Genomic DNA, 16816 nt, shown 5'->3' with positions numbered 1-16816 from the left:
CTCTGTGGAGGACAGGGTTCCTCTAAGAACAGAGTCCACCAGACAGGCCTGAGAGTCCTCACTCAGTCCAGAGGGGACAGTCCAGTCTCAATCCAGCAGTCACAGCTGTTATCATGGTTTGAAGTGTCTGTTTGGTTCGTTTCCTGTTTTATTTTGTAATTTTGCATCCTGTTTAGCTTTTCATTTCCTGTCTCTTCTGTTTTTTTCCCTTCTTTTCTGATTGCTTGTCTTGTCCTGATTGTTGTCACCTGTGTCGTCCTCTTTGTCTTGACACACCTGAGCTCTCCTTGGTTGTGTCTGTTTGCTGCCTTTCCTGCAGTTTATTAATGAAATTGTTTTTTTTTCACTTTTTCCCACACGTTAGTCTTTTTAATCTAATTTTCCTCAGTGAAGCAGCTGACCAATAGAAACACATCTCAGTTAACAGGTAATAAAATCAAACCAGTTAGTATTCTAAAATGGTGACGTCTGACCAAACCGGCACAGATTCGTGTTGTGTTGAGGTGTTGCTGGTTAAATCCAGTAGATCCACTTGGTTCTGTTCTCACGTGTTCTACTGGAGCGAACACACAAACAAACTGAGACAAACGGATGATTTGCAAACTCGTCTCTCGTCTTTTGGCATTTTGACTGACTGTAACGTTTGTCCGTGTGTTGACTGAACCATTTCATGAAGCCGGAGCTCCCTTCAGGCCTGTGTTCAGTGAACGCAGCACGTGGTCGTCATGGCTGACCACATCCAGCTCCGTCCTGTCTCATTCAGTGTGCAGTGGTAACAAACTGCTGCTTCAGATCAGACTGCTCAGTCCAAATAGTTACAGTGAGAGAAGTCATGACATGCTTTTATTTTGAAGAGGACACTGAGGATTCTCTCTGAGAACTCTTTTGTTTCGAGGTCACAGATAAGCACTACTGGAGAATAAATGATCGAGTCATTCAGACGGCCCTGTGTGTTTTTGTGCTAAAACACTTCCTGTAACATTGCATGAAAACCTCTCACAACAAGGCCCACATTTACTCATGACCTCACACCCACAGAAAGACTGAATATCATGTTGAGTATGTGTTCAGGTCAGAACAGCTCTGTGATGTGTCAGGTGAGCACATGGAAGTGTGCTTCATCAGCTCTGACTTCCTGAACATATCACCTTTTTATTTCTAGTGAACAAACATCACAACAGCAGCTAAAGCAAGCAGCACCAGAACTCCTGCTGCCAGTCCAGCTTGTCCAGGAGTCTGGTTTTCCTCTTCTGGGTTCCCTCCTCTGCTGGTTTGGTCTCCATGCATGTTGTCTCCCTTCGGAGAACCTGGAGATCAAAATGCACATCAGAGTCAGGACGCGACTGAGCATCCGTCCAAGAGGACGCACTCTGATGGCTGGTTGTGGTCCACTGATGGAGGCCTCAGCAGTCTGACATGGCAGAGGGACATCATCTCCAGGTTCCACTCACAGGGTGGAGGCGGTGCAGGGTGGAGGCAGCACCTGAGCTTGTTAACCTGTCTGAGAGCAGCTTCAGCAGCTGGGACACAAACCAGAGTGAAGCTCAATACTAATAATCAGAACTAATGAGGCCAACCTCATTTGACAGAAATGTGTTTCATTAGCTTGTATTGATTAGCCATCTGCTGCTTCTGTTCTGTACCAAGTAAATATTAGTAAACAGTCCTGACTTGAGCTCTCTGCTTGTCTGCGACTCCACCTTGGTTTCCTCTGAAGTGTGGCTGCTGATGCTCTGAGAGTTTGGATGTTTTGCAAAGTCCTGATGGTGAAATAATAAATCTGACAAATGAAACAGGAAACGTGTTTGGGATCAGAAGACAAAGTTATCAGGCTGTAATTCTGTACAACTGAGTCAGGAAAACTCTCAGTCGGCCTCTGACCTCATTTTGTCTTCTGTAGAAGCAGATGAAGAAATCTCTTCATGTCCAGAATAAACAGGACGATTACAGCGAGAGAAAACACTTTCAGAGTCTGCATGGACCCCAACTGTTGGGTTAAAAACTGTGAATATTCCTTTAAATGAAGCCAGCCGCTCATTGGAGTGTTTGTGCATGTCAGGCTGACTGAGCCTCAGTGTGAAGTTTCCAGCCCCTGAATGATGTTCACACTGTTTATGGTCTGCGTTTGTGGTTTTGCTGTTTGTGTGCTGAACAGAAGTGTGAATCAGTTGGCCACAAGCAAACCAGAACAAGTCAAAGTTTCCATCAGCTTTGTGAAATCGACAGAACCACATGAGACATGAAGGTGGAAACAACAGAAAAATATAAATAAGAGCAAAGCCAGCGGTCACGTTAAACACAAAAGAAGTGGCGATGAGATTCAGTTCAGTCCAAACACGTGGGACACGTCGGCGTCCTGCAGAACACTGAAACACACTCAACAGTTCAGTTCTTCCTTTTCCAAACGGACGCTCTGCTCTGAGTCCTTTGTGTCTTCGTGGCAGGTGAGACGCCAGGTGTGAGGGTCTCTGGGGACCAGTTCCAGGACAGCTGGACACGAGTGGGTGGACCGGGCTGAAGGTCTACCTCAGTGAAGAGTAGATGACGTGTGGCTCTGCTGGACGCTCTGAACACACACACAAACACACACAGCTTTAACACTGGACCAAAGTCCTTCCTCCTTCGTCCCTGATCACATGACAGCAGAGCGTCTGACTGCAGCTCGGAGCCTTCAGTCTTTATGTTCTACGATCTGCTGAAGTCTTCATGTGTCAATGTGTTCTGAGCTCTCTGCAGGGAGTCTGCAGGTCTCAGGGTTTGTCAGGACGAACTTCAGAGCTGCTCAGACTCAGCTCATGGACGTTTCACTGACACATGATGAACCCTGATGTGTGTGCAGCTGATCCCAGTCTGTGTCTGAATTTGTTAGCACATCATGTTTAAAGTATGAGCCTGTCGTTAGCTTAGCTTAGCATTGGGGCTTGAAGCAGAGGGAGCAGCTGGCGTGGCTCTGAAGATCAGCTGTACCTTTGGTCCTGTTTGTCCTCGTGTCTCTGATGACCACCTGTCCATAATGGACGTCCTGCGTCCCTCTGACTGCTGAGTAAACTGCAGCTGCTTCACTCTCTGCAAAATCAAACGCATGCAAATTATATTCCTGCAGGTAAGTTAAGGTAAGAACTTTATTGATCCCGCAGGAAATTGTTGTGCCAGCGTTGCAGTACAAAGAGGCAAACGAAAGTATCAAATAATCACACAAAATAGTATATACATGACATAGATAACGGCAGATAAGGTGCAGATCCAATCTTAAAGTGTTGATAGCAGTGCAGGATAAATTATTATTGTCCTATGTGGGGAAAAGGGATGAGTTGAAGAGTTTGATAGGTAGGACAGCTGATCCCAGTGCTGCTGGATGGACTCGTGGCAGGCAGGCAGGCTTGTGATATAAAGAAGAATGTTAACCTTCTTGTGCTTCTCTATCATGGACTTAATGAATAGCAGCTGTTTTTCATTTCTGTGAACAGTGGAAGTTCAGTCTAACTGTCGAGTTTTAATCAGAAAGAGGAAACTGGACCGCCACAAAGCCACCTGCTGCTATTAGAAGACGCTGCCACGTTTCACCACACGGACAAACACCTCATTGGCTCGAGAACATCCGACCACAGTGACAAACGTCAGCAGCTTCGGTCCACAGTTCACAGGAAACAACAGGAGGAAGCTGCTGCTGTGGTTTCATGTGCAGCGTGAAAAACAGACAAATTATTAATTGTGTTCAAGGCCAGTTTGAGACCTCAAATCTCACTCTGAGACCTGGAGCCAGTGAGGGACCCTGACGGCCCTGTCCTCTGTAACGTCCGTCTTTAGAGGGGTCTGGTCTCTGCTGGACCGTCCCCGTCATCATCACAGTCCAACAGCAGGCACCAACAAAACTCACAGAACATCACACTTTACAAAGTTTGGCCTTTTTCTTCTCTTCTGCTGTTGATGGAGACAAAGCAGATCAACTGTACCTTTGGTCCTGCTTGTCCTCGTGTCTCTGATGACCACCTGTCCATAATGGACGTCCTGCGTCCCTCTGACTGCTGAGTAAACTGCAGCTGCTTCACTCTCTGCAAAATCAGACGCATGCAAATTATATTCCTGCAGGTAGGACAGCTGATCCCAGTGCTGTTACTATGGCGACTGTAACTACTGCAGTAGTCATGATACAAAAAGTATTCAAACTATTTAAACTCCTGCTGTGATCAGAAGAGGACAAACTGATCAGTTTAAAGGAGAAAATATCAGACTTAAGCTGAAGACAAAAATGTAAAAAGTCCACAAATTAAAGTGAAGTAGAATTTCCATTTTTAAAGTTTTGTTTGTTAACATTACTGGCACCAACACAAGCTGACGGGATGAACTTTACAAAAACTACAAAATTATTAACTTTATGAAAGTGAAATCCAAATTTGATGTGAATATTTAAATACAAAACATGTAAAGTGTGTGCAGAGAGTTTGGTACGACAGGAAGTTCACTGAATGGAAATATTCAACAAACAGATCAATAATGAAGTCCAGGAAAAGTCACAGCAGTAAAACACTTTCACATTTTCAGCCGTATGGCAAATATGCACGTTTGTAAAGCACGCAGATTCTTTCTTTGTTACTAAGAGTCTGTGGTGTCCAGGACCACATTCACTGGATGACCAAAGAGCTGTTAGTTCCTGCTGACAGACTGACTCAGACCACAGTCTGAAACTCTGAGGACTAAAACACGTTGATTTTACATGAGGTTTATCTTCATGAGCAGACTGACATAAATAAAAGATCTTCATTTTATCTAAATGTCTTCACTTTCCAAAATGTCCTCTCAAGGTCTTTAAATCACGGTGGTCCTCACAAAGATAGAAGAACAAGAACACAGACGGTCACTGTTACCTTGGCCTCGTCTGATTGGCTGTTTCAGGTGACTCGATATCTTAATGTCACTGTATGTGATGTCACCTGTGATGTCATCATGTCCATCTTCTTCTGCAGCAGCTGGAACAAACCACATGAGAGAAAATTCAACCAGTTTTAACTCAGCGGTGAAGACAGAATATGAAGCCTGTGAGCGACTGAACTCTGAAATGTAAAGCACAGTTTGTGTTTGAGCTGAACCTTTAGGTTTCCTTTGGAGGCACCATCGCACCAGGAGAACCAGGAGAACCAGGAGAACCAGAACACATAAGGATGGAACAACAGACCACAACACGACAGGAGGAGGAGAGGAGGAGGTGGATGATGGTGGAGAGGAGGAGGTGGACGGAGCTGAAGTCGTCTTTGGTTTCCCTAAATGAACACAAGATCATTTGTTCACATAAAAGAGATGAAACCAACAGAAGCTCCTCCCCTTTGGTTAACTTCTCTTCAGCTTCAAACTGTTTCCTTCCACAGCAGCTGAAACCTCAAAGCTGCTGGACTGAATGCAGTCAGTCTGTGGGTCATGTTTGACCTCCTCACCTGTGATGGAGATCCAGCTGGGTGGAGACTCTCCATGACTGCTGATGCTGCACCTGTAGAGGCCTTCATCAGACCTGGACACACGGTGGATGGTCATGTTTCCTGTAGGCTCCGCCCCGATGAGAGAGCCATCTTTATAGAACTCAGCGGTGAGGCTGGAGGGACGTGTCTTTGTCCTGCAGCGCAGAGTCAGGTCGTCCCCCTCCTCCACAGGGAGGACAGGACTCTGCAGGATCACTGGTCCATCTGAACATGGAGACAAACTGCAGCATCTCATCCAGTTACACACAGCTTCATCAGCACTGACTCCACTGTCTCATCTTACCAGTGACAGTGAGGTTGACGCTCTGACTGGTTGCTCCGTCTCTGGACTCACACCAGTAAGCTCCAGTGTCCCATGGGAACATGTAGCTGATGGTACATGAAGAACCAGCTGGTCTTCCCCAGGTTCCTCCACACTCAGCTCTGGTGTCATCAGTCGTGTTCCTCCTCACCGTCCATCCAGCAGATCTGTTGTCCTCACAGCTCAGAGAGACGGACTGTCCTTTAAGGAGCTGAGAGCTGCTGGGACTCACAGTCAGAGAGGCTGCAGGAGGACATGTGGTTCAAGATCACCATCTGCATCTTTGAAAAGACTGATTATCACTGCTGCAGTGCATTTCTGTCCTCTGTGTTTCAGATCAAAGCCTGACTCTTCATGCTTCAGGAATATAAAGTGACAGACTGCATGTCCTCTGAATGTTCTGTGTGGACATCAGAACTACATTCAGTGTTTGTATGAGCAAACTGTTACTTCCTGTCCAGACCGTCCAATCGGCTGAGAGTTGCAGCAGGTCACGGAGGACGTTTACTCACCTCGGCTTGTGGTGCAGCACAGCAGTGAGGCCAGAACTAAAGACAAACGACACTCAGGTTGGTTAAAGGCTTCACATGCAACAAGACCAACCTGCACTGCACACAACACAAGCACACATGACGAGAGCAGACGGACTGGAGGACGCTTTCAGAGCAAAACCTCCAGAACCACCAGGACGTCAGACAGACGGACTGAATGACGCGTTCAGAGCAAAACCTCCAGAACCACCAGGACGGCAGACAGACGGACTGAAGGACGCGTTCAGAGCAAAACCTCCAGAACCACCAGGACGTCAGACAGGCGGACTGACGGACAGCAAATAGCAGCCACACTTTTCAGTTTGTTTTGTCCTCTTGTCAGTCTGTCTCTGTGTGCATTTTAACATGTTCACATTCACATTAACACCTGCATGTCCAGAGGACACAGATGTCCCCTGGACAGCAGATCACATGTTTCTGCATGATGAACCCTGATGTGTGTGCAGTTGATCCCAGTCTGTGTCTCAACTCTTTAAACATTTGAATCTTTGGACAAAAACAAGCAGTCAGTTTGTGAGGACACCACATGTCCTCCTGAGTCGGTAAGTCGTCTTCTCTGAGCTCAGAGGTTTGTCCGTCTCATGCAGTTTGTTTTTCACTGCTTTTCTTTGTTTCCTGCTAAATCAGAACCAGCTTGGAGCTGATTATTGATTATTACCATCACAGCTGACATGCTTTGGTCAGCATGGTTTGACTGAATTTCCCTCTGGATCAATAAAGTGTCTGTCTATCTATCTATCTATCTATCTGTCTATCTATCTGTCTGTCTGTCTGTCTGTCTGTCTGTCTGTCTGTCTGTCTATCTGTCTATCCATCCATGCTGTGTGGCTGCTCTTTAAACAGAATTCAGCCTGATGAAGTGAAATGTGAACTGAGTTCAGAGGCCTTGAAGCCGTGAATCTCTGCCTTTACTTTACTGAACTGCTTTGTTTCTAATCATTCAGCACAGAAGTTTAGTGTAAAACACTAAAACATTTCTACATGTAACATCATGTAAGAATTCCTCTGCATTTGAAGTAATTCAGAATAAAGACTCATAATGTCCCTCTTGCTGTCTCTGCCGTCCAGAGTTCAGTCTGCCGTCCTGTCGTCCGTCCTGTAAGTCAGTCGTTATAAAAACAGCAGAAAAGTCTCCAGCCCCACTCTGACTTACCTGGCAGCCACAGTGAAGGTGATTCGTCCATGTTCAGTGTGGTTATCTGAGCCCGACACGTTAACGTTTATCCGCCACGCCAAAGCCCACCTCCTTCCTCTTTGACGCAGTCTGCTGTGGTTTTCTGACAAGCAGTTTGCAGGAGACAAAGTCTTCCTGTCTGTGGACAACATTTCTTGTCTTCTGGAAGGTCAAAGGAGGTTTGAACTTCTGTATGTTCACTTTAGAGTGAAAGAGGCTGAGGACAGAGACAATGTCTGAGTGTTGGACAGCTGACTGTGGGCAGGGACAGTCAGCTTTTACTTCAGGCTGTTAGGATTTTAACTTATTTACACTTTGTTTCATGATTGCACTTTTTATTTCTGTTGTCAGGTTTTATGTTTTATTTATTTCTGTCACGTTGGTTTCTTGTGTCTCCTGTTGAGAATCAACACGGGAGACGGTAAAACAACACGTCAACACATGACAGCACAGTTTGTGGACTGACAGAATTCATGTGTGTGGACAAAGTATTAAAGGACTTTTATTGGACCTGTTTGATGATCTTTCAGTGGAATGAAGTGGACAGTCATGAAGAGGTTTGCAGTCAGTAAGAGACACATGGAGCTGAGCCTCTTCTTCATGTGTTTCCTCTCTGCCCGTCTCTGCTGTAAATACAACAGAAGTCTTTATCGTCACCATAGAGACTACAGTGACATGTCGTTCACAGCAGGCCAACAGAAGCACAGAAAAGGAAGATAAGATAAGAGCAGTTAAACAGAATAAAGGTTCTAAAATGTATAAAACATAAACAGCTGAAAACATAAACAGATACACAAGCTGACTCAAGAAAAATGTACAGCAGCAAAGTGGTATTGCACAAGTCTGAGTATTGCACAACAGAGTAGTATTATTGCGCAACAGAATAATACGACAGAGCATTGCACAGCAGAGTAGTACTGCTATTCAATGAGGTGCAATGTGGCAGCAGAGGCAGAACAGTGAGACCCATGAGTGCTGGGGTTGCAGCGTGGAATGTGTGTAGGGTGGGTGCTCAGGGGTGGGTGTAGTGGGTGCTCAGGGTGGGTGCAGTGGGTGCAGCAAGTCCTGGGGCAGTGAGGGGGGGCAGGTGGCACAGAAAGTTCAAAGGTTGGATGGCGGTGGGGTAGAAACTGTTCCTAAGCTGTGTTGTGCGGGTGCACATAGTCCTGTAGTGCTTCCCGGGTGGCAACAGAGTGAAGAGTCTGTGATCTGGGTGGGTGTGGTCCTTCAGTGTGTCTTCTGCTCTGCCTGCACACCGTGGGTGGTGTACCTCCTCTAGTGTCGGGTAGCTGGGTGCCACTGATCCACTGGGCAGTTCTGATGATGCGTGGAGGGCCTTCTTATTGTCCGAGGAGCAACTGGAGTACCAAGAGTCCGTCTTCAGGGCACAAAGTCTGTTCATAAGGACACTGGACATCCAGAAGATTTCACTACAGCACTACAATTTCAACAGTAAACCTTTAAGTTACACAACAGTCAGCGTTCTTTAAAACCAAAGAAACTCGTCCACAGACACATTAAATCTAAAGACAAACACAAAGAGGCAGCAGACTCACTTCACACAGTTCAGACTTGTGCTCTGCAGGCTCTGATTCAGGCTTCGTGTTTTTGGTGGTGGATTTCCATCCCAGCGGACTGGGGTTCACTATGGACTGGTCACCAGTCAGTCGGAGGGCCGACACACAAAGACCATGAACCCAACGTGCCGGAGGGCAGTTTCTTCAGTAAATCCAAGATGAAGAGGGGTCCGCGGCAAGATGGCGGAATGAGCGCATGCATGTTTGGGAGCTGAGCACCAACTAACGAAGAACTCAGTGAAACATTTACTTTATACTGCACACTACTCGAGGTAACTTAGAGCAGTGGTGAATAACCCTGTTTAACTGGCAAAACATCCTTATTATACGGAGAACTGTTATATATACTGTTATATATAAATAACGATATACGTCGAGGGAAAATATTTGCTAAGTGCTTCAGTAAGCTAGCGCACAACAACACATGGAGGCAACTTTAACAAGAAAGAACCCGCTTATGCACAACCTCCACGACTACTGCATAGCAGATACACCTGTGATCTCCCTTGTGGATTCCGAATTCCCTCCTCTTCCCATCACATCATCTTCTACGCCGTCCAAACCCCCTGCTCCAAAGAAGTTGAAGACGCTTTGAATATGGATGACGGGGACATAGTGAAAAAAATATCTGATATCTTAAACACCAGACTTGACAGCCTAGAAAAAAACATGGAGAAACTGATTTCTGACAATACCCTGAAAATCGAGGGTCTGAAAAAACAGTTGACTTCGCCTGTGCTGAGATTCAGGAAATAAAAGGAAAGGTGACACAAGTTGACACACGAGCTAGTGAGACGGAGAAAAAAGTGTCTGTTATGGACCAACGAGTCACCGATCTGGAGAACTACTCACGGCGCTGGAACCTGCGCCTATATGGAGTGCCTGAAGATAAGGAGCAAGATGTCCGTACCGAGGTGATACATATCTGCCAAGCGATCCTGCCGGAGTACAAAACAAAGCTTCCAGACGTGATCGATTTGGTCAACCAAGGAAAGATGTCGCCAAGCCGCGAGGGATCATCATGCAGTTTGCCACCCGCTTTTACCACGACAAAATCTGGAAAGCTGCAAAGAAGTCGACATATCTGCAGGTCAAGAAACTGCGCTTCACTGAGGATTTGTCACCGGCCACCAGGGAGAGACGGAGGCAGCTGGGGCCTTTGGTGGCCTTTGGTGGCCAAAGCACGTGAACAAGGAAAAACGGCGTACTACATCGGAGGGAGAGCCTTTGCAGAAGGAACTGAACTGATTCCAACTACCTGAAGGTGATAATCACATAACTAACAAGTCTATACTGAGATTATGCAAGTTAACTGTTATAACCCACTTCATGTTACACTGATGATGCCTCATAGTTAATGAGATTGAGGGGAATTGTGAAAACCCAGGTGCCTCTCTGTATTTACATGTTGTATGTTTCACTGCATATAGAACCTGAGATGGTCCAGCTCCTGTTAAGGATAATATTATCTGAGTTTATTCTATCCTTAGACGTATTTTGTTCTATTCATTGTTATTATTATGTCCTTATCCATTGTTACTTTCAATGCCAGGGGGTTACGAAATAATGTTAAACGCAAGGCGTTATTTTTGTTTGCCAAGAAGCACAAAACTGATTTCTGTTTTATCCAAGAGTCACATTCAGGTCCTGATGATGGAATATTTTGGAGATCCCAATGGGGTAATGAGTTGTGGCAGGCTCATGGTTCTGAATATTCTGCTGGTGTTACCACTTTAAACCATAACTTTTCAGGGTCGTCGTTATTAACTATTCGTGATCCATCAGGCCATTTTATCCTTCAAGTGATAGATATTGAAAATATCATAATAGCAATTATTTTCCCGATTTCCCGATTAAATTTATCCCAAAGGTCTATAGATCTGCTTACTGGAAGCTAAACAGCTCTCTCTTAAATCACGAGGCAGTCAAATTAGGCATAAAGAGGATAATAGCAGAATTTTGGAATAAAGCGAATGCTGAAGATGCTTATGGTAGCAACTGGGAACTTCTGAAATTTAAAACTGCCCAGTATTTAAGAAACTATGGAAGTACCTTCTCCAAAAACCAAAGACTAGAAGAAGAGAAAGTAGTCTCTAAAATAATTTCACTATCTCAGAAAAACTCTGCTGATATGTCAGAAAGGGAGCGCTCTGACTTGATTTCAGTACAAACTAAATTAAATGAAATATATTTGCAAAAGGCTAAAGGTGCCTTTGTAAGATCAAGAAAAAAGTGGATCGAAGCAGGAGAACAGAATTCAGCCTGTTTTTTTAACCTCGAAAGACATCATGGGAAGCTTAATTTAATCCAACAACTTCACATTAATGGTGATCTAACTGATGATCCTCGTAAAATTGCAGACTTCTGCTCCAGTTTTCACAGTGAGCTATATAAGACCAAATATTGTCATCAGTCAGCAACTTTATTTTTTAATTCTCTGAATAACATCACTAAAATTACTGAAGATGACAAAGAGATGTGTGATGGGATTATAACTTTACAGGAAGTCACTCATGCGATAAAACACCTCAAAAAAAACAAATCTCCTGGAGTCGATGGTCTTTCCGCTGAATTTTATCAAACATTTGTTGAAGATATAACTCCCTTTTTACTTAAGGTCATTTTAGAGAGTGTGGAACAAGGAACTTTACCTCCTACACTAACACAAGGATTGATTACTTTAATCCCAAAACCTAAAAAAGACCACCTACTTATTGATAATTGGCGACCTATTTCGCTCCTGAACACTGATTACAAGATATTTGCTTCTGTACTTACTAAACGACTTAAGAATGTTTGGGACCCAATTATTGATGAAACCCAATCGGGATTTATGAGAGGGAGACATATTTCCAATAATATTCGTCTTGTTTTACACTTAATTGATTATTCCTCTCTATGTTCGGACGACAGTCTTATCTTCTTTTTGGACTTCTATAAGGCATTCGACACCGTAGAACATAATTTCATTTCATTCAACAATTGAACGTTTTGGTTTTGGTGATTTCTTCTGTAAAGCTGTCAAAACTATCTACTCAAAAGGAAACAGCTCCATCAGATTAAAAAATGGGACTTCCCCGAGATTTACAGCGGGGCATACGACAGGGCTGTCCTGCTTCCCCTTATCTATTCATCCGATGCACTCAACTACTTGCCGCTCATATAAAAAGTAGCTCATTGAAAGGTATTTTTATTGCAGATAGAGAAATTATAATAAGTCAGCTGGCTGATGATACCACGCTTTTCTTAAAAAATGCCACGGAGGTTCCCATTGCTATCCATACAATAGATTTATTCTCTGCAGCTTCTGGACTTTGTTTAAACCTGAAAAAATGTGAGCTGTTTCCTCTCAAAGACTGCGGTGAATCCACGATCTATAATATACCTATTAAAAACAAACTCACTTACCTTGGAATTACTATTGTTAAAAATCAGACAGATAGATGCTCTGAAAATTTTAATATGATTATAGACAAGACAAGGAAAAAACTGAACCAATGGCTTCAAAGAGATCTATCGTTGAAAGGTAGAGTGTTACTAACAAAGGCAGAAGGGTTGTCTCGCCTCACTTATGCCGCTACTCCCCTGGCTGTTGAAAAGCAGATCTGCAATGCCATTGATAAGATATTATTTAATTTTATATGGAAGAATAAGACGCATTATGTGAAAAAATCTGTTGTTATGAATACTTATGACTCTGGTGGTTTAAATTTTCTTGACTTTACCACCCTCAACAATACATTTAAAATTAACTGGATAAAGCAATTTCTACATAATCCTTCTTCCACTTGGAACTTGAAATTCAAATATATCTTTTCTACCATTGGAGGCCTTGAATATGTGCTACTATGTAATTATAAAATAGAAAAACTTCCCCTAACTCTATCAAACTTTCATAGGCAAATGCTGTCGGCATGGTCCTTAATCTATAAACACAACTTCTCTCCACATAGATGCTTTATTTGGAATAATCAACATATCAAATATAAAAACAAATCTTTATTTATTAACTCCTGGTTTAACAATAACATCATTTTAGTTACCCAGCTACTCAACGATAAAGGAAATCTGCTAAATTATACAGAATTCCTTCAAACATATGGTATTCCTGTTACCCCCAAAGACTTTGCAATTGTAATGGATGCCGTTCCTTCTGGTATCCTAACTCTTTTAAGAGGTGCTGGAAAACCAATTTGTCCTCCTTTAGACCCCACATTAACATCAGGGGGGCAAATGTGTTTCTCTATCAAAACTAAGAAAAAAAATTGTCTTATCAGATCATTGCTTCAATCTGATATTACCACTACCCCATATGTTGTCCAGTACTGGTCTGATATTGTTAACGGGTTGAACTGGGTTCATATATGGACTCTTCCTTACAAATATTTGATTACAAACAAAGTTAGAGAAGTGTCTTATAAATTAATCCATAAATACTATCCTACCAAACACTACCTGCTGAGATTTGGGAGGGATGTGTGTGTGAACTGTTTCTGTGGATCTGAGCCTGAAACTATGATGCACCTGTTCTGGAACTGTCACTATACTGCCATCTTCTGGAAGGAGGTACTGCATTACATCAAACTGAAGATTGACTCAGACTTCCTGTTACAATGGAACAATATACTTTTTGGTGTTCATGATGTTAAAAGTAAAAAACAAAAGGAATTGTATGTCATAAACTTAATAATTTGGGTAAATATCACATACACAAAGCCAAACTTAGTCACTCAAACCCCTACTTTATTGCATTTCTAAAGGAAACAGAACAGTATATGGAAAGTATCTGTGAATCTAACAATAACAAAGCTATGAAAACATATCACTTGTGCTCTACATTTTCTGCATTTATCTAAGTAGCCTACCGTCTGGCTGACGTTCTGTTGTTTGTATGAATGTACATTATAATAACTGCTTTGTATTGAATATTTCAATTAAAAAAAAAAAAATCCAAGAATTGAAAGACCGCGACAGTCGGCAGCTTCTGGGCGCAGTTGAGCGCACGTCATCAGTGACCCACGAACCGCCGAACCGGTCCAGACTGTGTGAAGAGACAGAACTGAACGGGACTGTGGAGCCCAGAAACCGAAAGTGGACTTGAGTGAATCAGTCACGTTGTCCTTGTTGTTGTTGTTTGTGTTTGTCACGCTGAGCTCGTGCGTCGCGGTGACTGACGGCGCTGCACGCGAACTGCGCGAGCTGCGAACCGGAACAACCGGGCCGAAAACAGCGGAGAGGGTTGGTGAAGAAGCAGGTGGTGGTTGTGCACATGCGCAGTGCGGTCCCACACGGCTGATGTCAGTGTGAGTGTGAGACCAGCAGAGGGCGGTGTTGCCTCACAGGTTCGATGTGTTGATGTGAACATGTTGGAGCCACAGCAGGTAAACATCAGACACCTGAACTCCCAGTCGACCCTCCTGAAGGTGAAGCCTCTGAGTCCAGCTCAGGGTCCATCAGGACATCCATGTGAGATCTGACTGGGTTCTCCTGCTTCATCAGAAACTCTGCCTCCCTGGTTTTGGGTCCAGACTCGGCCTCAGTCCACTTCCTGTCCTCCCTGTGCAGCTGCAGTACTTTGGTGGTAAAGTTTGCTGTCTGTGAAACAGTAAATCAGCCTCAGGTGTTGTTAGTACCTGTGACACATCAAGGGTCCTGGTTTTCAGCTGTCAGTGTGTCCGTCTGTGTTCGGTTTGTGAACCGGTTTTGCTGTGAGGACGTGTCTGCTGAGAGACACTTTGACCCTGCAGAGCTCCAGCAGACACTCAGCTTATCGGGATTCTGTTTCCACAAAACTGCAGCAACACGAGAACATCTGATTCAGTTCAGACTCTTTGGTGGACATTTTTAACAGGAAAGACACTCGTGTCATCTTTGGTCCACTTTCTAAAGCAGACCTGCAGACCCAAAGTGCTTCAGTTTCAGTTTCAGTTCTCTTCCTGCTGCAGCATTTCTGAGAAGTCACACTGCAGCCTCCACCCAGTCAGGGTGGAGGGTGGAGCTCTGCTATAAGACTGCTGTGAGGCTACTGGCCAAGTACTTCATGTGAGCTCAGCCGACGGAGACGAGAGACGAGGAGGACAAAGAGACAGCAGCCCACCATGTTCCTGCTCCTGTTCCTGCTGTTTGTTCTGTCTGAAGCAGCTTCTGGTAAAGACGAGCTTTGATTGTGAATTAATTTGTTTATTATGAAATAATGTTAACGTCTTCAGGTTCAAGCTGCTAATTTCAGCTGCTAAAACAGTTTGTTTAGTTTCTTTCTTTCTGGTCTCTGAGCTGTGAGACAGGATGTGTGGACACTGTGTCTGAGTGAGAACAAGCTTCACTTTGTTTCCCCACTGAAATCGATCAAACTGTCCACACGGTCTGGAGGTCTGAGGGAGGGACGGACAGGTGGAGGAGGGAGGGGGGAGGTGGAGAAGGAGGTGGGGCTTCGTGTGGCGTCACGTGTTTCCTGTTGACGGGGAGCTGAGTGAAGAGCGAAGCTCCATGTTCTTGTTCGGGTAAACTTTAAGTTGTCTGAATGTCTGATGGTGTCAGAGGATCAGGAAGTCACTGGACTTCTAGCAGCTTTGTGATTGGCTGAATGAAACAGTAAGAAGCTGTGGTTGACCTGCGGAGACGTCATGAGGACAGACCTGAGCTGACCTCCATCACAGTCTGTCTCCCAGAAGCTGTGAGTCTCTGACTCCAACCACATGCTGGGACTTCAGTTTAAAGCTGAAGTTCAGATGTTAAGGTCACAAACTGATGAAGGGTTCAGGTCTATGAAGCACGTCAGCAGCTTTGATCAGCAGAGGCTGACTTAAACCCTGAACTCAAAGAGAAGTCACTGAAGGTCGGCTCTGATTGGCTGTTTATTTTACTTTATTTTCTTCTCTGTTTTTTTAATTGTGTTTTAGCCTCCAGTGTGGAGACAGATGATGTTCTTCAAGTGAGACCTGGAGGTGAAGTCACTCTTCCATGTAATACCACTGAGGCCTCCATCAGAGCTGTGCAGTGGACCAGAGATGACCTGGAGCCATCAGAGTACGTCCTCTTGTACAGAGATGGAGGCTTGGATGCAAAGCGCCAGCATTCGTCCTATCAGGGACGGGTGGAGCTGCTGTACAGTCAGCTGAAGACTGGAAATGTGTCTTTAATCCTGAAGAATGTGAGCAGCAGTGACAATGGAACATACAAGTGTCGAGTTGCAGCAGGAGGTTCAAGACGTAAGAGAGCCCTCATTGACACTGAGCCAATCAGACTCATCAGTCTGGAGGTCACAGGTTCAGGTGAGTGTGTGGACTCAGTGTGTTGTCAGGGCTTCATGCTGTAGCTGCACTTTATTCCCCTGTTGGTTCCTGTCAGTCAAACATGAGGGCTGCAGAGCAGTGAAGAGGTCGTTCACCCCTCAGTCACGTCCTGACTCTGATCTGCATTTTCACCTCCAGATTCCCAGAAGGCAGACAACATGCACGGAGACCAGACCAGCGACAGTCCAGAGGGAATCCACGCTCGTGGACATGCTGGACTGGCAGCAGGTGTTCTGGTGCCGCTTGCTGTTGGTGTTGTTGGTGTTGTGATGTTTCTCAGGACACGCAGAAGACATGAAGCAGTCACAGATCATCTTTACACCTGATCACACACATCACCTGATCACAGGTATCACCTGTTCCTCATGTGTCACCTGTTCATCATGTGTCACCTGTTCATCATGTGTAAATCTGGTCTTTGAGGTTCTCCACCGTCACAGTCTGGTTGCC

At 44.5% G+C, this 16816-nt stretch overlaps 2 protein-coding genes across 5 annotated transcripts in view; one reads left to right on the top strand and one right to left on the bottom strand.

Moving 5' to 3' along the window:
• The window catches only part of LOC124054920 (myelin-oligodendrocyte glycoprotein-like), a 35712-nt gene that overhangs the window by 12402 nt on the left and 6494 nt on the right, over positions 1-16816 (top strand). Inside the window, exons 1-3 of one of the 2 annotated variants that reach the window (XM_046381463.1) lie at positions 14974-15221; positions 15974-16345; positions 16505-16708. The exons of the other annotated variant lie outside the window; for it this stretch is intronic. Of the exons in view, the coding sequence (XP_046237419.1) occupies positions 15173-15221; positions 15974-16345; positions 16505-16692 (609 nt within the window). The 5' untranslated portion in view covers positions 14974-15172 and the 3' untranslated portion in view covers positions 16693-16708. Of the gene's footprint in view, positions 1-14973; positions 15222-15973; positions 16346-16504; positions 16709-16816 lie in introns of those variants that run through there. 2 annotated transcript variants of the gene reach the window in all.
• Positions 95-7878, bottom strand: LOC124054915 (low affinity immunoglobulin gamma Fc region receptor II-like). 3 transcript variants are annotated; one of them, XM_046381449.1, is made up of 9 exons: positions 7477-7867; positions 6285-6320; positions 5755-6015; positions 5430-5675; positions 5088-5258; positions 4866-4967; positions 3954-4052; positions 2968-3066; positions 99-2566 (listed from the first exon to the last, which is right to left on the bottom strand). In XM_046381449.1, exons 1-9 carry the CDS (start codon positions 7505-7507, stop codon positions 2523-2525), a joined length of 1089 nt encoding a protein of 362 aa, XP_046237405.1. In that variant the 5' UTR covers positions 7508-7867; the 3' UTR covers positions 99-2522. The 3 variants fall into 3 exon arrangements, with proteins under 3 accessions (XP_046237407.1, XP_046237405.1, XP_046237406.1); XM_046381451.1 differs by lacking the exon at positions 2968-3066 and having other exon boundaries at positions 95-2566; positions 7477-7874; XM_046381450.1 differs by lacking the exons at positions 99-2566; positions 2968-3066 and adding an exon at positions 2587-2967 and having other exon boundaries at positions 7477-7878.

Source organism: Scatophagus argus, chromosome 23 (assembly GCF_020382885.2).
Source record: "Scatophagus argus isolate fScaArg1 chromosome 23, fScaArg1.pri, whole genome shotgun sequence".
Lineage (NCBI taxonomy): Eukaryota > Metazoa > Chordata > Actinopteri > Scatophagidae > Scatophagus > Scatophagus argus.
This window is presented reverse-complemented; position numbering and strand designations above follow the sequence as displayed.

What these genes read in the sequence shown, in the direction of transcription:
- LOC124054915 (XM_046381449.1), bottom strand. Translation starts at nt 7,507, where the DNA reads ATGGACGAATCACCTTCACTGTGGCTGCCAG. An exon ending in GTGCTGCACCACAAGCCGAG is followed by an intron (nt 6,016 to 6,284) that starts GTGAGTAAACGT and finishes GTCCTCCTGCAG; the next exon opens with CCTCTCTGACTGTGAGTCCC. An exon ending in CAGCTGGATCTCCATCACAG is followed by an intron (nt 5,259 to 5,429) that starts GTGAGGAGGTCA and finishes GTGTTCATTTAG; the next exon opens with GGAAACCAAAGACGACTTCA.